The 27483-nt window shown below is 34.7% G+C and overlaps 1 protein-coding gene across 1 annotated transcript in view; it reads right to left on the reverse strand.

Moving 5' to 3' along the window:
- The window catches only part of LOC141290585 (basement membrane-specific heparan sulfate proteoglycan core protein-like), a 98942-nt gene that overhangs the window by 35283 nt on the left and 36176 nt on the right, over positions 1 to 27483 (reverse strand). The window contains exons 16-38 of the mRNA XM_073822701.1: positions 27200 to 27379; positions 25642 to 25838; positions 25160 to 25304; positions 24715 to 24842; positions 24518 to 24604; positions 23310 to 23374; positions 23013 to 23074; positions 22676 to 22816; positions 21842 to 22015; positions 21551 to 21730; positions 20030 to 20148; positions 18510 to 18621; positions 18139 to 18249; positions 17399 to 17523; positions 17220 to 17300; positions 10857 to 10924; positions 10667 to 10731; positions 10440 to 10580; positions 10149 to 10340; positions 1831 to 1923; positions 1657 to 1746; positions 1342 to 1572; positions 1124 to 1237 (exon numbers count right to left, since the gene is read on the reverse strand). Of these exons, the coding sequence (XP_073678802.1) occupies positions 1124 to 1237; positions 1342 to 1572; positions 1657 to 1746; positions 1831 to 1923; positions 10149 to 10340; positions 10440 to 10580; positions 10667 to 10731; positions 10857 to 10924; positions 17220 to 17300; positions 17399 to 17523; positions 18139 to 18249; positions 18510 to 18621; positions 20030 to 20148; positions 21551 to 21730; positions 21842 to 22015; positions 22676 to 22816; positions 23013 to 23074; positions 23310 to 23374; positions 24518 to 24604; positions 24715 to 24842; positions 25160 to 25304; positions 25642 to 25838; positions 27200 to 27379 (2901 nt within the window). The remainder of the gene's footprint in view (positions 1 to 1123; positions 1238 to 1341; positions 1573 to 1656; positions 1747 to 1830; positions 1924 to 10148; positions 10341 to 10439; positions 10581 to 10666; positions 10732 to 10856; positions 10925 to 17219; positions 17301 to 17398; positions 17524 to 18138; positions 18250 to 18509; positions 18622 to 20029; positions 20149 to 21550; positions 21731 to 21841; positions 22016 to 22675; positions 22817 to 23012; positions 23075 to 23309; positions 23375 to 24517; positions 24605 to 24714; positions 24843 to 25159; positions 25305 to 25641; positions 25839 to 27199; positions 27380 to 27483) is intronic.

Here is a 27483-nt window from a genome sequence, read left to right on the forward strand (position 1 = left end):
ATAATATAAAATCAAATGCAATTCTATAAATTTAAATAATATAATATATAATATTATTTTAATATAATTAATATAAAAAATTTATTGTAAATACAATTAAATAAACAATTAAAATAGTAAATTATTTAATGTATTTATAGTAATTTAATGAAATTTAATTAAATAATTCTGTTTAGGAATTTATTTCATTTATGAGGGTGAGTAAAAACAATATTTTTTAAATATAATATAATAGAATTATTAATATTAATATAAACGCAATAAATATAAAATGCATTATAAACACAATTAAATAAACCATACAAAATATTATTTTAAGTAATTAAAAGTAATTATTTTATTTATGGTATTTATTTAGGATAAAATTTAAATAATTTTGTTTAAGGAATTTATTTAATTTATGAGTAAAAGCAAATTCATTTATTCATTATTTAGCTTAAACATTTATGCCATGTATAATATACATATTTAACATATTAATGAAACAAATAATATATAATATACAGACATAATATACATATACATTTTAGATAATACTTTTATATGATTTTTTTTAAAATATTATTGTTTTAACTAAATACATAATAATCGATCATTATATATTAATTTATTTAATTAAATGTGTTATTTTTATTTTGGTATATGTTATAAAGAAATACATATTATGCTGCTCAAGTTGACTAAAGAATTTATTTCCTTAGTAATATATCTATCTATCTATTAGATATATTACTATCTATCTATCTATCTATCTATCTATCTATCTATCTATCTATCTATCTATCTATCTATCTATCTATCTATCTATCCATCTATCTATCCATCTATCCATTTAGGATGTAATTAATATTATTTTAAATATTTATAGTATTTTGATTAAAAATAAATATTGATTAAATAGCTTTTTATTCATTCATTCATTCATTTTAAATCATTTATATAATTAATTTAATTATTTCCCTATTTTATGTTATTGTATTATATATTATGAAGACATTTGGTATGCTGTACTGTTCAAGTTGACTAAAAAGGGAGAGCAACACTCTTGTATGAATGGGACTGCATTCTTCCCTTAAAGCATCCTGGGATGCACTTCTGTTAAAGAACTGGAAAAGCTTCATACCGTGCAGATGCCAGTCTCTGGGTGACAGGAGTCCGAGTGGCCGTTACATTCACACGGCTCACAGTGGCCAAGATACAAGCCTCCTCCTGTGCGAGTGTATCCAGCAGCACAGTCCTACAACCAACAGTAATACTGTCATCATCATCACTGTAGCATGGAAGCAAGCCTTTACTACGATTCATCCAGTTGGTCACAGAGCAAAGCTGCATTGTTCCTACCTGGCAGGACAGACCGCGGTAACCAGGAGGACACTGGCACTGCTCCACCTCCAAAGCCTGGGCCAGGCCAGTGTACTCAGGCACAGCGACATCCATGCGGACCCCCGAAATACTAGACGAACGCATCTCTGTGTGATACGAGGCACGGATCAAGACGTCATCGAGGTCAGCGAGCACCATCATCAGGTGTTCCCGGGTTGCCGGCATGCCATCAGGACGCTGCCAGTGTTCCTACAAACAAGAAATTATCCATGTTATGCTGAACCACATGAATTGCTTCAATATGAATGACAGTATGGATGAATGGGTTGTCACCTCTCTGAAAACAATCTCAAAGTCCTGTGACTCTCTGGATCCTTGCCCTCTTCTCCAAGGCTGCCGTGACACCAGCGTGATATCATTACCCTGTAGAAATAGTGATGAACAATAAGTAGTCAAACCTTAAAAGAAAACACATAACATACACATGACATCTGCTATCATACTTACAATAATCTGAACATCAGCATCTTCTATTGGAGAACCTCGGGGTCCTGGCACATAGGAGACGGTGTATTTCAGCTTTCCACCATATGCGCCAACCTACATGAGAATCAAAAACATACAATTAGTGTTCATTTTGAATCACAAAAAAGGCACGGATATAAAGTATATCATGGGAATGTTTGACTTTATTTGAATCATAACTCCAAATGCAAAAAGCTACTAGATAGGATTTTATTTTACTTTTTTTTTTTACTTATAATTTTTTTACATTAAAAATAAAAAAAGAATGTATATAAACAAAAATGTCAGATTGCTTTTTTATAGTGATTTTATTTTTTTTTTTGTACATTTTTACATTTTATGTGGTTGATCAAAAATAAAATAAGTGTATATAAAACAAATATGTAAAATAAAAAATAAATAAAATAAAATATGTCAGATTGATTTATAGTGTTTTTTTTTTTTTACATTTACATTTTATGTTGTTGATCGAAAATAAAATGAAAATGTATATAAACAATAATGTAAATAAAATAAAATAAAATAAAATATGCCATATTGCTTTTTCATAGTGATTTTATTTTTATTTATTTTTTACAGCTTTATACAGTTGATTACAAATAAAATAAAAATGTATATAAACAAAAATGTAAAATAAAATAAATATAATACATTTAAATAAAATTTGCCAGCTTGCTTTTTCATAGTGATTTTATTTATTTATTTATTTATTTATCATTTTTACGTGTACGGCTTTTATGTGGCTGATCAAAAATAAAATAAAAATGAACATAAACATAAACAAAAATACAAATACAAAATAAAGTAAAACATAAAACAAAACAAAAACATAAAATAAAATAATATAAATCATAGTGGTTTTATTTTTATTTTTTTACATATAAACAAAATTTCAAAATTAAATTAAATAAACTTTGCCAGCTTGCTTTTTCATAGTGATTTTATTTTTTTATTTATTTATTTTTTTTTACATTTTTGCATTTAAGGCTTTTATGTGGTTAATCAAAAATAAAATAAAAATGTTTGTAAAATAAAATAAAAATGTATGTAAAATAAAATAAAAATGTATGTAAAAAAAAAAAAATGTAAATAAAAATGTAAATAAAATAAAATAAAATATGCCCTATCTAGCCACAAATGCAACAAGTGACAGGATATGTGGAATCTCATTTGTCTAAACCACTGCTCCAAATAACAATTGGTAACAATTTTTTGTGCTAGGAATCCGGTCTCGTTTGCTTCCAGCTATTTTTACCTATACACAACAACTCGATTTGCTGCTTGATATTGTCTTACAATATTATTTTATTGCATTATCTCAATTATGTTTTAGTTTACTGCACTTTGTTATTCTTCTCGTTATTTCTCTACAGCATCAAATGAACCTGAAGTCATGCACATTCCCAGAAAACGTCTTACTTCAACACCTCAGATATGAACCTCTACAGCAGCACTTCATGTCATCACCACAGTAATAAACGCTCTAGACATGACGTTATTAATACACCAGGTTGGTTGGTTTAGTTTAATAATTGATGTTTTGGCTTGCTCATCTATCCCACTTTTGGCTCAGGTAGTGATTCAGTAATGTCTAAGGCAGATCAGACAACCTGGAGGGGATCAGTAGTGGCGGGCCTGAACCCATCCATGTGTTTACCTTATCCCCTTTGAACTGCTCCGGGAGCTGCCAGAAGAGCACGTCATCTGGGTGCAAGCTGAAACCATTGTAGACCAAAACATACTGGAGCACAGGCGGAAGGAAATACGTAAAAGCGTGGATGAAGGGGAAAGACAGAGAAAAGTAGCAGATAAGCAAAGCAGAAAGGAAAGAAATCTATTCCTGTCAGTCACTGATCAACTACAACTTCAACAACCTCATAAAAATTCTTCCAAATCAAACATGGCAGATAGAAATAAGAACACTTGGGAACTGAGAGGTTGGTTTACTATTTTATACAAAAATGTCTATTCAAGCCATTCCTACAGGGAAAATCCACCCTTTGATCCCAACAATTCTTGACTAGCTTTTGCATACTTTCCTAGATAAGTAAAAGGCCTAATCTTTCACAGTTACACTTCGTTGAACATTAACCTCTTTGATATAATGTTCACAAATCTGAGGTTGGTCCAACTTTTTAAATGCTTTTAATGCATAAAAGACGTTTACATATAGTCCACAAGAGAAAATAAAAGTTGAGTTTATAAAAAAGACCCGTTCAAAAGTTTACACTCTCTTGATTGTCCTGAACAGTTAAACTGCCCGCTGTTCTTCAGAAAAATCCTTCAGGTCCCACAAATTCTTTGGTTTTCCAGCCTTTTTGTTTATTTGAACCCTTTCCAACAATGACTGTATGGTTTTAAGATCCATCTTTTCACACTGAGGACAACTGAGGGACTCATATTACTGCAGCTTCAAACGCTTACTGATGCTCCAGAAGGAAAAACGATGCATTAAGAGCCTGGGGGTGTAAACTTTTGAACAGAATGGAGACGTGTATATTTTTATATTTTGCCTAAATATCACATTTATTTTAATTTAGTACTGCCTATCATAAGCTACAGAAATACTTACATGTTCCCCAGAAGACAAAATAAGTTACATTTACCCTGATCTTCAAATTCAAAAGTTTTCACTCCTCGTTGTGAAACAATGGATTTCAAAATCATACAGTCATTGTTGGAAAGGGTTAAAACACATAAAAATGCTGAAAAACCAAAGAATTTGTGGGGCTTGAAGGATTTTTCTGAAGAACAGTAGGCAGTTCAACTGTTCAGGACAACAAGGGACTCATGAACAACTGTTACTAAACAAATAAACACAGCTGTGGATCATTCAGGTAACAACACAGCGTTAAGAATCAAGTGTATGTGTAAGTCTATAACTTTTGAACAGGGTCGTTTTAATAAATTCAACTATTATTTTCTCTTGTGGACTATATGTAAACATCTTTTATGTGAAATATCTTATTCAGGTCAGTACTTAATAAAAAATAACATTTTGGTAAAATACATTTTGCAGATTCCATATATATATATATCCTAGTTTATATATAGTTTATATTTATTCAACTTAATCTAAACTGTGACCTTGTAAAGTTTCATTTTGGTTTTCCCAGAAAAGGGTGGCACTTTCCCATGATTGCCAAGTGGATTCACTGGTGACTACCTTGTTAGAAGGGCCAGGTCGTGGACCTCTAGGGAGAGCAACAGTGTTTTTTCCCTGTTCCACCTGCTGATAAGACCAACATCCAAACCAAAAATCAAACAACATAACTTTTGAGAATAATGAGAAAAATGTTTACTAGTGTAAACTAGGAAAGTGGTAAGCTACTAGCTACTGCTTGAATGACATTACCTTATGTGTGTGTGTGTGTGTGTGTGTGTGTGTGTGTGTGTGTGTGTGTGTGTGTACCTGGTATTCATCACGTTGTGGGGACCAAATGTCCCCACAAGGATAGGAATACCAGTAGATTTTGACCTTGTGGGGACATTTCTCAGGTCCCCATGAGGAAACAGGCTTATAAATCATGCACAATGAGTTTTTTTGATGAAGTAAAAGTGTGCACAATCTCCTGTGAGGGCTAGGTTTAGGTGTAGGGTAGGTGTAGGGCGATAGAAAGTACGGTTTGTACAGTATAAAAACCATTACGCCTATGGAATGTCCCCATAAAACATGTAAACCCAACATGTGTGTGTGTGTGTGTGTGTGTGTGTGTGTGTGTGTGTGTGTGTGTGTGTGTGTGTGTGTGTGTGTGTGTGTGTGTGTGTGTGTGTGTGTGTGTGTGTGTGTGTGTGGTTAATTTCAAAGTGATAGGTTATCCAAAAATGAAAATTGTCTCACATTTCTTGCATCACAAACCTATATGGCTTTCATTTTTGGAAAGTTGGTAGATATGTTGGGGAAAAGTTTTTCTTTGTCCTTACAATAAAAGTCAAAAGATGTTTTGAACTCCTTTGATTTCATTCAAATATTCTTCAAAATATCTTCTGTGTTCCACCGTAAGTCATACAGGCTTTGAATGACATGAAGTTAAGTAAATTATCACAATTTTGATTTTCATAGTGATACTTATCACTTTAAAATGTGAGATGCTCAAAAATAGCACAGGACAATGGATGACGAATCTAAAACTAGTCACTATCCAGTTAGTCTGTCATTGGATGACTCGTTGATGACTAGCCCAGGTGTAATTCCTAACATGAACCTGCGTGAGAGCATACAGTACCTGAGATGAGTCAGGGTGAGAGGAATGGCCTGGGTCGTTTGAATGGGCATCAGAGGCCCTTAAAGAGGAAGTTAAACCAGAATGGAAAGAAGGGGCACGCACACTTGACCGAGATAGAGAATTCTGGGCCTCAATTGAAGAATGGGAAGTTTGAGAGGATGAAGAGAAGGGGAAAGGGGACTGCCCATTGGAGAAATTAGTGATGATTGCCCAGATTTCATCATCAATTTTGCGTGCTTCATCAGCTGGGTGCTAGTGAGAATAAGACAAACGGATGGAAGAGGAAAGAGAGTGACTCAAAGGCTTTGTTCAGCAAATATTAGAGTTAGTGTGTTTATAAATAAAATCCAGAAAAGTAATGAAGTTTTTTGAGGAAAAATTTCCAGGATTTTTCTTCATATAGTGGACTTTAATGGGAATCAACGGGTTGGAGGTCCAAACTGCAGTTTCAAAGCAGCTTCAAAGAGCTCTACGTGATCCCAGGCGAGGAATAAGGGTCTTATATAGCAAAAAAGATCTGTCATTTTCTAAGAAAAATACAAATTTATATACTTTTTAACCACAAATGGAGTTGGAGGAGAAAATGAGATGCAGTTTTTTTGCCCTTCCCTACATTTTTGAACCAAAGTACACAGAAGAAGAACTAACCGGCTGTGACTTTTCCAACGTGATTCCGTAAAGCGTGAAGACATGCATGCGCTTCACAAAGCTAGTGCAAGACGAGCATTTGTGGTTAAAAAGTATGTAATTTTTTATTAATAAAACGACAGATCGCTTCACCAGATAAGACCCTTATTCCTCAGCTGGGATTGTGTAGAGTCCTTTGAAGCTGCAATGAAACTGCAATTTGGACCTTCAACCTGTTTGCTCCCATTTAAGTCAACTATATGGGGGAAAATCCTGGAATGTTTTCCTCAAAAATCCTTTATTCCTTTTCGACTGAAGTAAGAAAGACAGACATGAACATCTTGGTTGACATAGGGGCGAGTAAATTATTAGGAAATTTTCATTCTGGAAGTGAACTAATCCTTTAATAGATGTATTTAGAAAAGAGATTAAAACGCTTTTTTTCCCCTTAAAGAAAAAGTGTGCAAAAATGTCTGGAGCTACAGGCATGTTTAGGTACATTCACTATTACTCATTCTTTCCTCAAAGAGTAAATAGGTTCGCAATTATGGATCTAGTTCACGTGTAAAATGCCTCTGGTTTGTTGTAAACCTCTTCAAATAGAAAATCTCTTGGGCGGATGCTACAGTACAGTCATTATTATAGTAATAATTTTGAGGTCAGGAAGATTTATTAAATGTTTTTTGAAGGTTTTCTATGCTCACTTATGTTGCATTTATTTATTAAATGTACAGTAACAGAGTAAAATAGTATTACAGTTTAAAACAACTATTTTTTATTTAAATGTATTTTCAAATCATTACTGTGATGACAAAGAAGAATTTTACTCCAGTCTACAGAAATCATTCTAATATGCTGATTTGGTTCTAAAGAAACATTATAATTACTTATTATCAATGCTGAAAACAGTTCTGCTGCTTCTTTTGTGGAAACTGTGGTACATATTTTGAAACATTATAAATGCCTACACTGTCACTTTTGATCAATTTAAAGGAGAAGTTCAATTCCAGAACAAAAATTTACAGATAATGTACTCACCACCTTGTCATCAAAGATGTTCGTATCTTTCTTTCTTCAGTCGTAAAGAAATTATGCTTTTTGAGGAAAACATTTCAGGATTTTTCTCCATATGGTGGACTTTTATGGTGCCTGCGTTTGAACTTCCAAAATGCAGTTTAAATGCAGCTTCAAACGATCCCAGCCAAGGAAGAAGGGCCTTATCTAGCGAAACGATTGGGTTTTTCTTTTTTAAATCACATTTAATATACTTTTTAACCTCAAACGCTCATCTTGTCTTGCTCCGGTTCAAGGCAGTTAGGTTATGTCGAAAAAGTCCCATCTCATTTTCTCCCTCAACTTCAAAATCATTCTACATTGCTGTTTTATCTTTTTGTTAAGGGTGTTTGATCTTCTTTGCATGTTCACTTGGCAAACATTGGGTAGGTACTTCTGCAGCGATGTAGCATGATTTTGAAATGATTTTTTAAGGTTAAGGGAGAAAATAAGATGCAAGTTTTTCGACCATAACTGTCTTGAACCAGAAAAACAAGAGTTCAGGCAGAGCAAGACAAGATGAGCATTTGAGGTTAAAAAGTATATAAATTGTCATTTTAAAAAATAAAAAATAAAAACGACGATTGTTTCGCTAGATAAGACCCTTTTTCTCGACTGGTATCATTTACAATGGAATTTGGGATCGTTTGAAGCCACATTAAAACTACATTTTTAGACGTTCAAACTCGGGGCACCATAGAAGTCCACTGTATGGAGTGAAATCTTATAATGTTTTCCTCAAAAAACTATTTCTTTACGACATGTGTATGAACATCTTGGATGACAAGGGGGTGAGTACTTGTAAATTCTTGTTCTGAAAGTGAACTTCTCCTTTTTGCTGAATAAAAGTATTATTTTGGATATAAATGTATTTATTTCAAGAAAAACTAATCTTACAGACCCCAAATTTTTGAATGGTAGTGTAGACTCAAGGTCATAGAGTCTAAACAAATAAATGGATCGAACAAAGATGATCACTTGTAGAGTGTGAACAGCCATCCCCATAGATCTGACCAGAAAAACAAACCAGGTTTTGCGCAGTGTAAACAAAGCCAAAGAGAGAATGAACAGACAGATGTGTCAAAAAGTTTAATGAGCTAAGAGGAAAGAATGGGACATGCAGCCAAACAGATTATTAAATGCATGCAGGAAAGTGCTCAATGTAAGAACCAGGATACCACGTATGCTCTCACCTCAAGTGTTCATTCTGTTTAAGTGGTGTCACTCATAAACAGCAAGATTTTCCAACATCACTTTGTCTCATGCAATCTTTTCTCTAAATTGCATTCTATCACTTTCAATTCAAACATCTACAGTTAGAGTTAATGCATGAAGATATTATGTGACTTTCAGCATATCAGTTTTCCAGCAGTCCGTTTATTAAAAGCATTAAAGGATTAGAGGGAGTTCAAACCTTCAGATTCATTTTAGTACATTCTGTTGCTAAAGAAATACCCATTAGTTATGTGAAAAATGACAGTGTCATACTGTTAAAGCACCTATAGGATTCAGGTCAGTGGTGATAACTAACAGTAAAAGTAAACTAATACCTTAATAGCTCTTTTGGACCTTAAAAGGTCTTTACCCATATCGTTCATTAGCTGCCATACAGCGACGTCCTTTCTCAGTTGGTCCTTTATCCATGATGAGTCTCTCTAGTATTGTAAATAAAGCAATTTCTGTAATCTCAATGCAAAAGCTAAATTATAAACTAATGAACTTCAAACAACTTTTTTCTTGTACGACTTGTATTTCTAGACAACAAGCAACGCCACTGACCACTTTCACCAAGTGTGAACACATGGTGTTAATACGGGCCTTTATATGATTGAAAATGAAGTCAGAATGTGTCTACGATGCCATTCCATGCACTTCCAATCACAATCAAGGCAAAATGTCTCATTCATGCATCAATCTAATTCTAGAAATATGACAGGCCAAATCAAAACATCAGACACAGTCAACAAACACAATCACTCGTTGAACCTGCAAGGATTACCTTGTGTGCTCGTCTAGTCCGAGCAGAGTAAGACTTCTAAAAATGGCAAGTAGATTCAGAAACACTTAAATCAGTGTATCGCATCCAAAACAATGATAAAAATCTAAATATCAAAAAACATCAGTCAAATTAAGCCTAAGCCAGCTAACTTTGTTTATAGTACCTACTAAAGCCTTTGTGTACACTCCAACCACTATGAAAATGTTTCTAAGCTGTAGGGGAGCTGCCCTGACTAAGTACATTTTGGAAGAAAAGGTCTTGGCAGCACGCATTTGCAGAAAGAAATCCATTTGAAGAGAATTCAAAGCGAGAGAAGATACTTCAAGATAGAACGTAAGCAAACAGAAACGCAGGCTTGTAAAGAGGATAAAATACATGACGCTGCCAAACTCTACCTTGTCTCCTTGATAGGCGTTGGGTAGCTGCCAATAGTGTGGCTCCTGTCCAAGATAGTTGAAGTTAGTGTAGGAGAGCTGCGTTCCATCTGTGGACAGCTCTATGGAGAAGCCACTGTCAATGCGGTTGGTGCGCTGGCGGTTTACAAGTGCAAAACCTTGGTAGTTGCCAGGGACAAAAGTGGTGGAAACCTGGTAAAAAAAAAAAAAAAAAAAAACAGAAACAGAAAATGAACCTATGCCTACACAGACTGATTAAAAGCACTGGTGTAAGTCATCAGGCCTGCTTACCACATCTCTATAGTGTCTGGAGCTGGAGCACTGCTGGGTGACACCCATGCAGAAGCAGGACAGACAGCCATCTTTGTTAGCAGGACTGAGGTAGAAGGTCCCTTGCTTGCAAGTTGAACATGTTGAACCCTCAACGTTCATCTGAGTACAAACAAGTATGTTTTAGATTTTAGATTTTATAAATGTAATGCAAATAACACACACACACACACACACACACAATTTACCTTGCAGCGACAGATTCCAGTTGAGCTACATCCTTCGCTACCACTTTGGTCACAGCGGTAACAATCTACAAACATATTTTGTTTTAAACACACATTTAATTATGTAAAATACTGGTAACACCGGAATGTAGAAAGTAGAAAGTTTTCATTTAATTGAATAATTGTTTCAGAACATTATCTTATGTCTTACCGCCATTACTGCTGCCTGCAGTGCATCTTTGTCCAAGTTGGGGATTGCCAGTATATCCTGGGGCACATCTGAGAAAAAAAATAGACAACACCTTGGAAAAACTGTTTCAGAATGTCATGCAGTAAAAATAAAACCACATTAGGAATTAACAGATACATGACAGGACCTGCCATGAACATTAACAGCAATTTATGTCTATGAGACACACCTCTTTGAGTACATGATTAATGCATCGAGCGTCTTAAATTCAAATATTGCTAACATAGAGGCTTTTTGATTTGTGTACAGATAATTGGTTTTCGATGGAAAAAAGGGTTGGGAAGAAGTAATTCCTAACAAGGGATATCCTATAGAAAACTTGACATGAACAGTTGAAGTCAAAAGTTTACATACACCTTGCAGAATCTGCAAAATGTAAATTATTTTATCAAATTAAGAGTGATCTTACAAAATGCATGAATAAGATATTACACATAAAAGACATTTACATGTAGTCTGTAATTACAGAAGGTTCAAACGCTCAATGATGCTCCAGAAGGAAACACAAAGCATTAAGAGCCAGAGGGTGAAAACTTTTTAAATTTGAAGATTGCGGTAAATTTAACTTATTTTGTCTTCTGGGAAGCATGCAGGCATCTTCTGTAGCCTCGGAAGAGCAGTACTAATTAAAAAAAAAAAAAAGATATTTAGACAAAATAAGAAAAATATCTTCATTCTGTTCAAAAGTTTTCACCCCTGGCTCTTAATGCATGGTTTTTCCTTCTGGAGCATCAGTGAGCGTTTGAAACTTCTGTAATAGTTGCATATGAGTCCCTTCAGTTGTCCTTAGTGTAAAAATATGGATCTCAAAATCATACAGTCATTGTTGGAAATGTTGAAAAACCAAAGAATTTGTGGAACCTGAAGGATTTTTCTAAAGAACAGCGAGCAGCTGGGCAACTGGGCAAGTATTACGAATCAAGTGTATGTAAACTTCTGAACGGGGTCATTTTTATAAATTCAACAAATATTTTTTTCTTGTGGACTACATGTAAACATATTTTACATGTAGTCCACAATCTTATTCAGGTCAGTACTAAATAAAAAAAAAGCATGCATTTGTATGATCCCTCTTACTTTGGTAAGACATTTAACATTTTGCAGATTCTGCAAGGTGTATGTAATGTAAAATGCTAAAGCTGATGATACGAGTTAAAATGGACATTTCATGTTTGGTTAATGAAGCATTACTGGAGCTTGGGGCTGTGGAGGTACATAAAACAAGGCAATCTTTGAAAACAATGGCTATCTTGATATGGCATAGCAAGAAAACACTTTGGAAAACAACCAACATAAACGCTTAACATATGACATGAAATGTTGGTACATGTACAAGCAGTTACTGACTGTCAGATTTACATTTGGCATTCCACAAGAAAAGCAAAAGAGCAAACCCCTAAGCATTAGCATCTTTTAATGGCCACCACAAGAGAGCTATTAGATAACATATAACAGAAGATCCCTAGCATAAAACCATGCTTCTAGGTTTAGAAGATTGATAAATTACAGCCAGTTACACTCTCAACATCCAACAGATGTCGAGTTCTTTTCTCTTCTGCTAAACAGAGACAGACTGAAATAAACAAAGCCAAAGACAACCAGAAGGACCCAATCTAAGTGTCCAAGTAAGTAAAACCACCTTATCCCCAAGCTTGTAGAAGCTGAGGAACTTGACAAAAAGTCTTACCTTATAACTCGAGGTTCCAAGGTAGTCCAGACTAATACATTATACACTAATACAGTACAATACAATTCAATACAATACACAAATTCTTCCACAAAACTTTTGCCTTATTTGGGCAAATTGAGGTTCTATGTTGATGGAGTTCACAAGGTTCACAAGACGTAAAATGAGTAGGCAGTGTGGATAAATAAAGATACACAACATAATGTCTGATTACCAAGTAGATAAAACAATATAAACAGTACAACCAAGAATATTATCAAAACATTATTTCCATAATTCCGGTAAAAAACATCATGAATGGGTCAGATGATTAAATAAAAATTCAAAGCGCAACATGCTTGGTTTACAACATTCTTGGCAAGAATTACAATGATATGTAATACCACTTTTGCACAGAGGTGGGTAGAGTACCCAAAATCTGTACTCAAGTAAAAGTACAAGTACTTATGGAAATATTTACTCAAGTATGAGTAAAAGTAACCATCTTAATAGTTACTTGAGTAAGAGTAAAAAAGTATCCGATGGAAAAAGTACTCAAGTAGCTAGTTAATAGTTACTTCTGATCTGATTGATATGAAGTTAAGACCCTGAATTTCAAACTGTTTGGAAAGCTTCTGCACACCTCTCCTTGAAAACATTATATTTGTATATCTATATCTATATCTATATCTATCTATCTATCTATCTATCTATCTATCTATCTATCTATCTATATATGTGACCCTGGACCACAAAACCAGTCATAAGGTTAAATTTGACAAAACTGAGATTTATACATCTTTTGAAAGCTCAATAAATAAGCTTTCTATTGATGTATGGTTTGTTAGGATCGGACAATATTTGACTGAGATACATCTATTTGAAATCAGAAATCTGAGGATGCAAAAAAATCAAAAAGACTGAGAAAATCACCTTTAAAGTTGTCCAAATTAGGTTCTTAATGCATATTACAAATCAAAAATTACATTTTGATATGTTTACAGTAGGAATTTTACAAAAAAATCTTCATGGAACATGAACTTTACTTAATTTCTCAATGATTTTTGGCATAAAAGAAAAATCAAAAATTTTGACCCATGCAATGTATTTTTGGCTATTGCTACGAACAAACCCCAGCGACTTAAGACTGGTTTTGTGGTCCAGGGTCACATATATATATATCTATATATCTATATATATATTATATATATATATATATATATATATATATGTGTATATGTATATGTATATGTGTGTGTGTATATATATATATATATATATAGAGAGAGAGAGAGAGAGAGAGAGAGAGAGAGAGAGAGAGAGAGAGAGAGAGAGAGAGAGAGAGAGAGGGAGAGAGAGAGATAGAGAGAGATAGATATAGATATAGATATGTATATATACACACATACACACAAATATAAACAAATGTCAAGGAAGTAATTTTATTTCATTATATTTATTTCATTTAGTTTATCTTCAGAATTTTTTAATATTAATTTAAAGCAATTCATTACCATTTTTAAGATCTGGAAAAGTAAAATAAACAGTAATGGGATTGGACAATGTAAATTAGAATATTAAGCTGTAAGATGGCATAATTTAAAATTCAGATAGTTTCACACAAAAACAAAATATGTTACACTATGGCATTTCATCCTTTATAACATTAAAAGGGATAAATTGAGTATATAATTTATTATATTTATTTAAAACATAAATATTACTGTACTTGTTTAGATTTTTAGAAGGCACCTTAAATTTTTACATTTACAACTCTGTGTTTGTTGCATAAAAACATGGGTCGATAATTGCAATCATTTCTACCAAAAACAGCTGAAAAAAATTTTGGGGAAATGAAAAATTCATTCTCTGTCTCGAGTGGGCGCTTTAGGAGCGCTGAAATATTACGGTTTCCGTAGTAACAGCTGTATACAAAGCAGCATTAACACATTTTTATCAGACATGAAATGAAAATTCCAAACACACGTTTCTGAGGACAGTAACGGAGGAACGCCATCAAATGTTGCAAAGTAAAGGTAAATGTACTTGAGTAAGAGTAAAAGTACCTATCTTTAAATATACTCTAAAAGTACTAGTTACCCCAAAAATGTACTCAAGTAAATGTAACGAAGTAAATGTAATTTGTTACTACCCACCTCTGCTTTTGCATCATAGTATTTAAACCTCAAGCCTCAACATTCAATACATTTTGCATTTATAGTTCCTATGTGAGCTAAAATAGGAAAAAACATGGTAATGTAAACTTTACAATAATCCAAATAATATTTAGTAATCAGGCATGATTTTGATAGGAATTGCCAGCCTTCCAAGAACAATATGAAGATTCTGGTCTTGTTTTAGCATGGATCTTTTCAATGTTTTTTGGCCCCTGTTGTTATTCATTAAGATGTCTAAAACATTAATGAATTTAGATGTGTTGCTCCGAGCTGATTTTCTAGGAGTAGTCGTTTTTACTTTGGGTTTAGTGGAGTGTAACCTTTTCTTGCCAGCTGACTTAGTAGAAGCCTTTATGTCGGTAGACTCCTTAGGTTGGTTGGACCGTAAATCAGATGCACCCCTTGCTTCATGAGAAGAAACTAACTGATTTTGCTTGGAGGACTTAGTCTTAGAATGTCTTCTCTTTGTTTGAACATTGTGAGAAGGTTTACTGATGTTTGTGTCTGTTTTGGACAGCCTTACCACCAAATCATTTCTGTGTGTTTTCATAGATTCAGATGATTTTTTTGAAGGAATATGTGCCTCTTTTTGTGGTTTGCTTGATGACTTTGAAGATTTTGCTGATCCTTCGACTTGAGGGAGTTTTGTATGCAATGGAGGAGGAATCTGAAATTTAGCTGTGGATTCTTCTTTTACTTGCGGCTTTGTATGTTTCCTTAGAGACTTACCATTTACTTTTGTACCAACTTTTGTGGGGTTTTTGAGAAGTTATATTTTGTCTGAGAGAAATGTCAGTTGGTGTCTTTCTTTTTTGTTGATTCTGTTGTGTTTCATTGGAGGTGACCAAGGTTGAAAGCCTTTCAGAGGATGTAGAAAGAGGATGGCTGACACCACCCTTGGGAACTGTTGAAATCCTAGAAGATTTACTATGATATCTGTTGCCTGTCTTTGATGTGAAATTGGTTTCAATGTCTCTTCTCGTTGATATTGGTTGGATCCTTTTAGTTGAGAACTTTGCTTGCCTCTTGGATGAACTTTCACTCATCTTGGAACGCCGATCTTGCACAAAGATAGTCGTGGAGATACGAGGAGTTGGCAGGGTTTTGGGAATAACGGTTCTCCTCTTAAATCCACTGGTAGGCATGCGAGTAGTCCAAGGTGTAGTCAAGGCTGGAATCGAGGTGATAGCAACCACAGCGGTTGCTCTACGATCCTGCGATGGACGTGCCACATGGCGAGCACGTTTGACTTTGTCTATCTCTTCTGCTAGGGCGGTGAAGCATCGATTAATATCTCAAGTTTGTCTTCTAGTTTACTTAATCTTGTTTTAATGTCTGTGTATTTGTTGGCCAACTCATTGATTCTGTCTTTACGGTTATTTGGAGACAAAACCCTGGCTAGGGTTTCCAGTTGAGAGCTAAAGTGACTGTGCTGCTTCCTCATGTTCTCGAGGCTGTCTTTCATGTCCAACGTGTTGCTCTCAAGCATGCTGAGGCGCTGGTTGAAGCGATTTGTGTGCTTCCTCAAATGCAGCTGGAAGCTCTGCTGTCGTGCCTCAGGACTTGGTGTATAACGTGGGGGCCCACGAGTCCTACGTATAGTTGTTGACAGCAAAGATCTTGTAGTTCTTTCAGGTCCTGAAAAGCTACTGTCAAAGTTTTCATCAATGTTATGGTCAGTTGTATCCAGAACTTGCTTCTTCCCAGGGCTGAGGTAGAAAGCATCATCACATGTAGGGGGGAGGAAACCTTTTGAACCTTCAAGGTAGAAGTCTCCACAGTTGGAAATGCTGAGAGCCATGATAAGGACAAGGCACGTTGAAACCAATTTTTCTTAAAAATACAAGCCATTCGTTTTTTTTTATCCCAGACACCCGAAAGCTTTTGCACTCTGAGCAAGTGACAAGGATCCGAAATCCATGTCATCAACTTGTTTATGCTTCGGTATGGGAAGCATAAACAACTCTAGAGACCCACAGATGTCTAGAAGAAGAGTTTGAAATAAGAAAAAGTTGCTCAAAGAGCTTTACAAAGCATTAAAACAAGTGACATTATGCAACTAATTATTCAACACCTTCAAAAAGAGATTTCAGCCTTGCAGACAGTAAGAAGGAACTTTACTCTCACAGTAGAGAAGTAAAACCTTAATGCTTGAAAAAGGTACAGATTTCAGATGTACCGTACCATGAGTACTTTAAGCACCAATGCTTCCATATATAAACTTCTCCTCCAAAACAAAAGCCTTCAGACATTGACATCTTGGTATGGGTGGCACTGATTCAAGACTTGCTTCTCCCATACCACTGGACAAATGTCATTCAATCAAAAATGGCTGAGAAGATGCTGGAAAGCAACAGACACATGCTTTCTGGCAGTAGATAAAGGAATGCCAATCACCTCCGTCACCAGTTTGGCCAGCCCAGCTTTGCTAGCGTACTAAATGGGAGGTTTTTACCCTCTCATTGGACCATAGACACTTACCTTTCACAGCGTCTTCCAGTGTAACCAGCAGGACATTGACATGTGGGCTGTCCATCTGAGTCCATGTAACAAGATGAAGGCCTTCGGAAGAAGAAAAGTATTGAATTGGATGAATACGAATTATTGAGTAACCTCTTTATAACTTCTTTGATGAAGTTAATAGAGAAAGGGAAACTCACTGGCTACTGGAGTGTCCCAGACAAGGACAGGGTCTGCATGCCTGTGGATCACCAGACTTTGGATTTCCATAGAAACCAGGGAGGCAATTTTCACAACGGCGTCCAACTGTGTTATGCAGGCAATTCTAAAACAGAAGGGAAAGCTTGATCAGTCAATCCAGATTCCTAGTGAAGATGACCTATTTCCGACATTTATATACATTTTTATTTATATATATATATATATATATATATATATATATATATATACATATACAGTTGTGCTCAAAATTATTCATACCCTTGGTAAATATGATCAAAGAAGCTGTGAAAATAATTCTGCATTGTTTATGCATTTGATATTTCATAAAAAAATGTCATATTCATTTGTTAGACACTACTGGAACTACTGAAACAGGACTGGGTTCTATAGTCATATGAAACTAAAAAAAAATGAGCTTTTTAGCAGCAAACACTCAAAATGGGTTTGGTGCACACAGGGATAAAAATGTAACCCATGTGTACAATAAAATATACTGCTGTATCTTTATTGTTGTGGGCCTATTTTTCTGCCAGAGATCTTGTTCAAATAGATGGCATCATAGATCAGTGGTCAACTAGTCAGATATTGGATTACAATAAATGCAACTGACTGACTAGTTGATTTCAAATACATATTGCCTTGTGAATCCCTACTCCCCACAAATCTCCTTAAGTCATCCAGGAACAGCATAATCACTGCAATGGAAAGGTTAACTCACCAAGCAATCTCCAGTCTCTGAGTCACAACCGCTGGCATGCCCGTGGCAGTCACACTTCTCACATGTGCCAAGATAAAGTCCAGGTGTACGGGTGTAGCCGACATCACAGTCCTGCAAACAATGGGTGAGTCAGAGGTGGCTGGGCTCATAGCAGTCTATGCTGAAGCTATGAATCTCTGCATCCATTCTGTTTATTGACATAGAGCTTTACAGCTAAAAATGTTCCATGATTTGCTAAGAACTTCCATTTAGAAATAAAAAAAATAAATAAAAGCCTTGACAGGCAGAACCTCTGCTTAAGGGGAAGGCTCAGACAGCCTGAAATTCAAGTTCATTCTGAATGAATGTTGCTATTTGAAGATGTAATATACCTGGCAAGAAGGTCCAGTGTATCCTTGAGGGCAGGCACACTCCTCCACCTCCAGAGCCCTATCATTTCCTGTAGAGTGGGGCACTGCGATGTCCATTTGTATATTGGACACACTAAACAGGAGAGATTGAGATTTAACACTATTCCTGTTCACAAAATCAGTTAAATGACAGATAGGAACCTACTATAACAGGATAATGTGATGGCATCCAGAGGATGTACAGTCGTGGCCAAAGGTTTTGAGAATGACACAAATATTAGTTTTCACAAAGTTTGCTGCTCAACTGCTTTTAGATCTTTGTTTCAGTTGTTTCTGTGATGTACTGAAATATAATTACAAGCACTTCATACGTTTCAAAGGCTTTTATCGACAATTGCATGACATTTATGCAAAGAGTCAGTATTTGCAGTGTTGTCCCTTCTTTTTCAGGACCTCTGCAATTCGACTGGGCATGCTCTCAATCAACTTCTGGGCCAAATCCTGACTGATAGCAACCCATTCTTTCATAATCACTTCTTGGAGTTTGTCAGAATTAGTGGGTTTTTGTTTGTCCACCCGCCTCTTGAGGATTGTTCTCAATGGGATTAAGATCTGGGGAGTTTCTAGGCCATGGACCCAAAATTTCAACGTTTTGGTCCCCGAGCCACTTAGTTATCACTTTTGCCTTATGGCACGGTGCTCCATCGTGCTGGAAAATGCATTGTTCTTCACCAAACTGTTGTTGGATTGTTGGAAGAAGTTGCTGTTGGAGGGTGTTTTGGTACCAATTCTTTATTCATGGCTGTGTTTTTGGGCAAAATTGTGAGTGAGCCCACTCCCTTGGATGAGAAGCAACCCCACACATGAATGGTCTCAGGATGCTTTACTGTTGGCATGACACAGGACTGATGGTAGCGCTCACCTTTTCTTCTCCGGACAAGCCTTTTTCCAGATGCCCCAAACAATCGGAAAGAGGCTTCATCGGAGAATATGACTTTGCCCCAGTCCCCAGCAGTCCATTCGCCATACTTTTTGCAGAAGATCAATCTGTCCCTGATGTTTTTTTTGGAGAGAAGTGGCTTCTTTGCTGCCCTTCTTGACACCAGGCCATCTTCCAAAAGTCTTGGCCTCACTGTGCGTGCAGATGCGCTCACACCTGCCTGCTGCCGTTCCTGAGCAAGCTCTGCACTGGTGGCACTCCGATCCCGCAGCTGAATTCTCTTTAGGAGACGATCCTGGCGCTTGCTGGACTTTCTTGGACGCCCTGAAGCCTTCTTAACAATGCAGTGGAAAGTTTTTTTCGGGATTAAGTTAATTTTCATGGCAAAGAAGGAGTATGCAATTCATCTGATCACTCTTCATAACATTCTGGAGTATATGCAAACTGCTATTATAAAAACTTAAGCAGCAACTTTTCCAATTTCCAATATTTATGTAATTCTCAAAACTTTTGGCCACGACTGTATATATATATATATATATATATATATATATATATAAAGGATGTCAGTAGTCAGTGTATAATAAAAGTGCTAAATTACCTGCTCTCAGCCATGTTGTCTGCATAAGTAGCTCTGATCATAAAGACGTTGATTTCTGCCAAAGCCATCAGCAGGTGTTCTCTAGTACATGGCTGCCCATCAGAACGTCTCCATGCAGACTGTGGGGATTACAGGCAATGAAAATTCATAGAGCAAATCAAGCTAGATCCATTTTTATTATTTTTATAAATGAAAGAAATTATTATTACTTGTATAATTATCATTCATTTAAAATACAACATTTATTTAAAATATAAATGCATTATGATTAAGATTTGATGACTTAATTTGCGATATAAAATGTACAGAAACAACATTTAATTATTATTATTATTAAAAAATGAAAAGATTATTTCTTGTATAATTATTATTCATTTAAAATACAAAAATGTTTTTGAAATATAAATGCATTATGAATGAGATGATGAATATAAACAAATGAATAATAATAATAGTATATAAAAAAGCTTTTTGTTGTTATTGTTATTATTATTATTATTATTATTATTATTACTACTACTACTACTACTACTACTACTACTACTACTACTACTACTACTACTACTACTAGCAGCAGTAGTGGTATAAAAAAATGTATATAAATAAAAATGTATAAATAAAAAAGTTACTATTACTATTATTATTAAAAAAATTAAGAAATTATTACTTGTATAATATTTATTAATTAAAAAATATATTTTATTTCTTTAAATATAAATATAAATTTATTATAATTAAGATAACCAATTAATTTGAAATATTAAATGTATTTATATGAATATAAAAAATAATAATTATTATTAATAATAATAATAATAAAATAATAATTAATATTATTTAAAATAAAATGTATACATTTAATTCACTTATAAATATAAACAAATCTATTATTATTAATATTTAGTTAAAATGCAATATTTTATAGTGAATAAACTTTTATACTCTTATTTACTTTTATAAACATTAACAAATTATTATTATTATTATTATTATTATTATTATTATTATTATTATAGCAGTAGTAGTGGTAAAAATAAAAACTGTATATAAATACAAATTTATCAATGAAAAATGTATTATTAAAACATATTATTACTTGTATAACTATTATTCATTTATATTTATATTATTATATTTATATTAATACAAAATCTATTTGAAATATAAATGTATTATTATTAGGATGGTCAATTAATTTATTTGATATATGAAATGTATACAATACAAATGTAATACAAAGGGATTATATATATATATATATATATATAATGCAATATTTATAGTGAATAAATGCATTATGATTAAGATAACTACATATTAATTTATTTTAAATATAAAATTTACTTTAGAAATATAAACAATTTTTTGTATTTTTATTATTATATATTAATATTATAATAATTCATACATTATAAAATACAGCACCAAAAAAAATTTATTTATATGAAAAATTCAGCTTTGGACCAAATGCCTAATAAAAAGAAGATAAAAAAACTAAACAAAAACATCTTTGGAACACACCTCTCTAAAAGACACAGTGATGGTGGCTGGTACTCTAGGAAGTGGTTTGATCTGTGAATAATGCTCCAGGAAGATGCCATTGCCTTGGAGAACCACATCCGGTCGTCCATCAATCACTAGCGAACGGGCCTGCGGCTCATAACGCATCCTGTACTGCAGTTCTCCGCCATATGCTGTGACCTTTACACAGGACACAAAACATGTTTTGAAAACACCACAATGACATGTGCTATATTACCCACCAAAGGTCAAATTGTAAATATGGCATTGCATCGCATAGCATGTTCTCACCTTGTCCCCTCTAAAACTCTGAGGCAGGACCCAGTAGTAGATATCATTAGGGATACTGGCGAAGGATCGGTAGACCACCTCTGCACTGGCTCTCTGGGTGATGCCCTCAGAGATGGTCCTAGTGTTTGCTGCATTGGAAAGGGTGAAGAGCTGGCCGTTGACACCACCTCGCACCTTAAGATTAACCAACAAATATGTAAAAAACATTAAAACATATTTTAAATTACTTAAAGAGGACATCAGATGGCCATTTTACACAAGTTGGTATGATTCTTTAGGGTCTTTGTGAAATGTCTGCAACATACTTAGGTTAAAATTCCTTAATGGTCATGTAAAACAAGACCTTTCACCTTGTCAAAAACAGCTCTGTTCACAGCGAGCTGTTTCGATGCATGGCTCTTTAAATGATAATAAGCTACTTGTTCACCCCGCCCCTCTCTTCCATTTTTTGTGCATTCAGTGGCGCGTTACCATCAAAACAAAACTAATCCACTGCGCCCTCAGAGGCTCGATGTCAGGAGAAAATAAACACTCTTATGTTCACTTTTACATCCAACTACAAAACACCTGCAAGGAGAAAATGGCAGAAATAAGCTAATATAGGACAGTTTGTCAGAGGTCGTGGGCGGGACCTGAGCAGTATGACATCATACTAGTCAGAAAATCCAAACGGCTTGATAATTGAGACCATTTAGGTTTTTTTTGCGGATTTAAAAAAAACGTGTGTCCAAACACTGCTAAGACATTTATATGCAAACACTATGTAAAAGTGAATTTCGCATCTGATGTCCGCTTTAAAGGTACAACTATGACAACATTAGAGGATGTGGTTACCTGATCTCTGCTCCAGGTTGAACTGGCACACTGTTTAGTAACTCCCATACAGAAACACTGCAAGCAACCTTCGGGATTATCAGCTGCCAAATTAAAAGCGCCATTCTTACACTCATCGCAAAGAGCACCAACCACATTGGCCTGCAAAACAGAAGATCAAGCAGTGTCTGAATATTCAAACATTAAAATTCTTTTTATAAAAAGGATTTGATTTCATCAAAAATATCTTAATTTGTATTCCAAAGATGAATGAAGGTCTTACGGGTTTGGAACGACATGAGGGTGAGTAAGGGTAGTGTATTAAAAAACAAAGAACTTATGTAATGCAATTTAATACCTTGCAATAGCATGGTTTGCTGATGGGATTGATGGTTCCTCTGTTATCACACTTGGTAATCGCTGAACAAGGATAAGAACAATTACACCTAGAACGCTTTGAACATCCTGGTCACAAACAGCTGGGATTCCAGCATACAGTGCACTGAGGGTTAACCATTATCTAAAGCTTCACTTGACCTTCAGGGTAAAATAAGGCAGAAATTCCAAGAAAAGAAATAGCTTACGGCAAGTAATATAAATCTAATAAATCATTTACTACCACAACTGTAAACAAAAGTAAAGGAAACATGCTCACGGCTAGCAGCAGGGACACATTTGCCGTTGGGCTGAAGAGGGTTGCCGACATATCCAGGAGCACATCTGTGTCAAAAAAAAAATACACAGATGATGACATATTTTGTGTTTGTATGCACTCAGCACCACAAAATGTGTGTTAAAACAGGTACAGTTGAGGTCAAAAGTTTACATACACCTTGCAGGATGTGCCAAATGGTAATTATTTTACCAAAATAAGAAGGATCAAACTAAATGCATGTTATTTTTTATTTAGTACTGACCTGGATAATATATTTCACATGAAAGACGTTGACATATAGTCCACAAGAGAAAATAATAGTTGAATTTATAAAAATGCCCCCGTTCACTTGTTTTCAAATACTGATGCTACCTGAATTATGTGTTTTTTTTTTTTTTTTAGTTGTTCAGTTAAATTGCCCAATGTTCTTCAGAAAAATCCTTCAGGTCCTACAAAGTCTTTGGTTTTCCAGCATTTTTGTGTATTTGAACCCTTTCCAAAAATGACTGTATGATTTTGAGACGCATCTTTTCACACTGAGGGACTTTTCAACACTCTCTGAAGCTCAAGAAAGAAAAAAACTATGCATTAAGAACTGGGGGTGTAAACTTTTGAACATATTTTTTCATTTAACACTTTAGCACTGAAGCTACAAAAGACACTTACATGTTTTCCAGAGGACAAAATAAGTTAAATTTACCCTGATCTTTAAATTCAAAAACCTTCTGTAATAGTTGCATATGAGTCCCTCAGTTGTCCTCAGTGTGAAAAGATGGATCTCAAAATCATACAGTCATTGTTGGAAACGGCTCAAATCCACAGAAATGCTGAAAAACCTAAGAATTTGTGGGATTTTTCTGAAGAACAGTGGGCAGTTTAACTGTTCAGGACAAACAAGGAATTCATAAACAAGTATCATTGAAGAAAAAAAAACAGCTGTGGAACATTCAGGTAACAACACAGTATTAAGAATTAAGTTTATGAAAACTTTTGAACAGGGTCATTTTTGCACTAATATTTGCTCTTCTGGTCTATATGTAAACATCTTTTATGTGAAAATCCTTATTCAGGTTAGTACTGAATAAAAAATAACATGCATTTTGTATGATCGATTTTATTTTGGTAAAATAATTAACATTTTGCAGATTCTGCAAGGTGTATGTAAACTTTTGACTTCAACCGTGTATGCAAAAGAGCTGCTCCATTACTTCTCACAACGTCGTCCAGTGTAACCAGGTCTGCAGGCGTCACATGTTGCCAGGTTGTCATGGTCCAGGAAGCAAGTATCAGAAAACCTTTGAACAAATCAACAGACCAGTTTAACACTTCACCAAGTTGTTTTAATCAAACTTCCATTCAAAAAAATGTATTATTACTATGATAATAACAATATATAATCATATACCGCCGAGACGTCTCTGTGTATGGACAAGGACAGGGTTTGCAGTCATCGTATCGCCCTCGACTTGGGTCACCAAAGTAGCCAGGCTTGCATTTGTCACACTGAGGTCCTTCTGTGTTGTGCTGACAACTCTGTTACAGGACATTTACACTTTAGAGTGTGGCATACAGTAATCTACTAACCCAGGGGTTTTCAAACCTGTCCTGGAGCCTCCCCTGCCCTGCACATTTTGCTTGTCTCTCTCATCTAATACACCTGATTCAAATCATCAGCTCATTAGTAGAGACTGCAAGACCTGAATTGGGTGTGCCTAATAAGGGAGACATACAAAATGTGCAGGGCAGGGGAGGCTCCAGGACAGGTTTGAAAACCCCTGGACTAACCGATGCAGTGTATTAGTTATCTACATATTTATAATGCATAGAAATATAGAAACACTTATCCTTACCAGACAGTGTCCACTAATAGGGTCACAGGCACTGGCATGACCATTGCAGTTGCAGCCAGCGCAGATGCCCAAGTAGGGTCCAGGTACCCGCTCGAAACCAGGGGAGCAGGTCTCACAAGACAAGCCTGAATACCCAGCAGGACATCTGTGTGCGATCAACAATTTATACAGGTTAACACTTTCACACAGAATTCTTTAAATTCAGTAACAGCTAAAAAAAAAAAAAAATCAATATCTGGATTTAAAAAAATAGGACTTTACTAAAAACATTTGGCTTACTCTTAGTTGCTCTTAGTGTCCAAAGAACATACAAAATTGCAAACAGAAATAGAATGTGGGAAGTTTTTGGCCAAAAACATGGGGTGTAATCATTTTTATTCAGAGGAACGTGAGTTCACAGCACTGTGAGAGGTGATTTGAGAGGAGTTGTATGTGTTCTGACAGGCCTGTAATCCTATCTGTTGATTTAAAGGCACACTAACCTGCACTCCTCCACATCTCTTGGGTTCTCCTGCAGGGTGAACTCTTTGGTTGTTGTATCCATGCTGATGTCACTCAGGCCCACGCTGGCCATGCGGTTGTCATAAATGGTGCGAATGTGGATGCTCTCCAAACTGGCCAAGGTCATCATGAGGTCATCACGAGTTACTGCTCGCCCTGAGGAGTGCTGCCAGTTTTCCTGACACACAGAGACAGAGAAGTGAATCACCTCACATAACACTAACAAGCAACGCTGCTTCAGAACTTTTTAAAACAAAAATAACATTTGAGAATCACTATTTTAATGATTTTGGGTATATGATATTAATATAGTTAGTAACACTTTACAATAAGGTTTATTAGTTAACATTACTTAACTACTTTAGTTAACATGAACTAAGAATGAACAATACTTCTACATCATTGATTAATGTTAGTTCATGTTCATTTCAACATTTACTAATGAATTATTAAAATCAAATTTGTGCTTGTTAACATTAGTTAATGCACTGTGAACTAACATGAACTAACAAAGAACGACTTTTCATTAACCAACATTAACAAAGATGAATAAATACTGTAATAAATGTATTGTTTATTGTTCATTCAGTAATTGGTAATATGTCAGTCGTACACCAATTAATTTTTTGCAATTCTTAACATGCGTATCGAAAACTTTTGATTAAAAGTTATATATGCACACTACTATTCAATAATCTGGTCTGGGGTCAGCACATTTTTTATTTTTATTTTTATTTTATTCATTTTTTTTTAATAAATTTAATAAAAATACTCTGCTGTTCAAAAGTTTGGAATCATTAAGATTTGTAATGCTTTTTAAACAAGACTTTTCTGCTCATCAAGACTGCATTTATTTGATTAAAAACACAGAAAAAAAACATCATATTGTGAATTATTATTGCAATTTAAAACAGTGGTTTTCTATACTAATATTCTTTAAAATACAAATGTATTCCTGTGATGCAAAGCTGAATTTTCAGCATCATTACTCCAGTCTTCAGTGTCACATGACCCTTCAGAAATCATTCTAATATGCTGATTTATTATCAATGTTGGAAACAGTTGTGCTGCTTAATATTCTTTTAGCATCTGTGATACTTTTTTTAGGATTCTTTGATGAATAAAACATTAAAAAGAACAGCATTTATTTAAAATAGAAATCTTTTCTAACAATATACACCGGATTTAAAGTTTGGGGTCAGTCATTTTTTCTTTCTTTCTCTGAAATAAATTAATATTTTTATTAATCAAGAATATGTAAAATTGATAAAAACTGATAGTAAAGACTAGAAGTTATAAATATATTGTTCTTTTTAACTTTTAATTAATCAAAGATTCCTAAAAAAGTATATTCAAAAAAAAAAAAATTAAATTGCAATAATATTCACAATATGACTTTTTTCTGTATTTTTAGTCAAATAATTTAAACTTTGACAAGCATAAGAAACTAAGAAAAAACATTAAAGATTTTACTGATCCTAGACTTTTGAACAGCAGTGTATATTTCAGATATTTAATCATTTCAAACATGTGGCTCACCTCTGTAAACTTGATCTCTCTTTGGTTGATTGTGTCTGGTAAAGTGGGGTCGCCTCTACGGTAAATAAACTTCTGTCCGTTGCCGCTCAGCACAACATCAGGTTTCTCCTTTGGTTCTGATCCACCTCGCTGCAGTGAGTAACTCACCTTAAACCTCAGATAGCCTCCATACGAGTCAACCTGTACAACACAGACAAAGTGTCCAGAATACCAAAATGCTGAAGAGCTCCAATGCATATTTCACTCATGCTTCCCAAGACAATCAAGCTACTGCATTTGAATAT

This window comes from Garra rufa, chromosome 18 (genome assembly GCF_049309525.1).
Source record: "Garra rufa chromosome 18, GarRuf1.0, whole genome shotgun sequence".
NCBI classification, from domain to species: domain Eukaryota; kingdom Metazoa; phylum Chordata; class Actinopteri; order Cypriniformes; family Cyprinidae; genus Garra; species Garra rufa.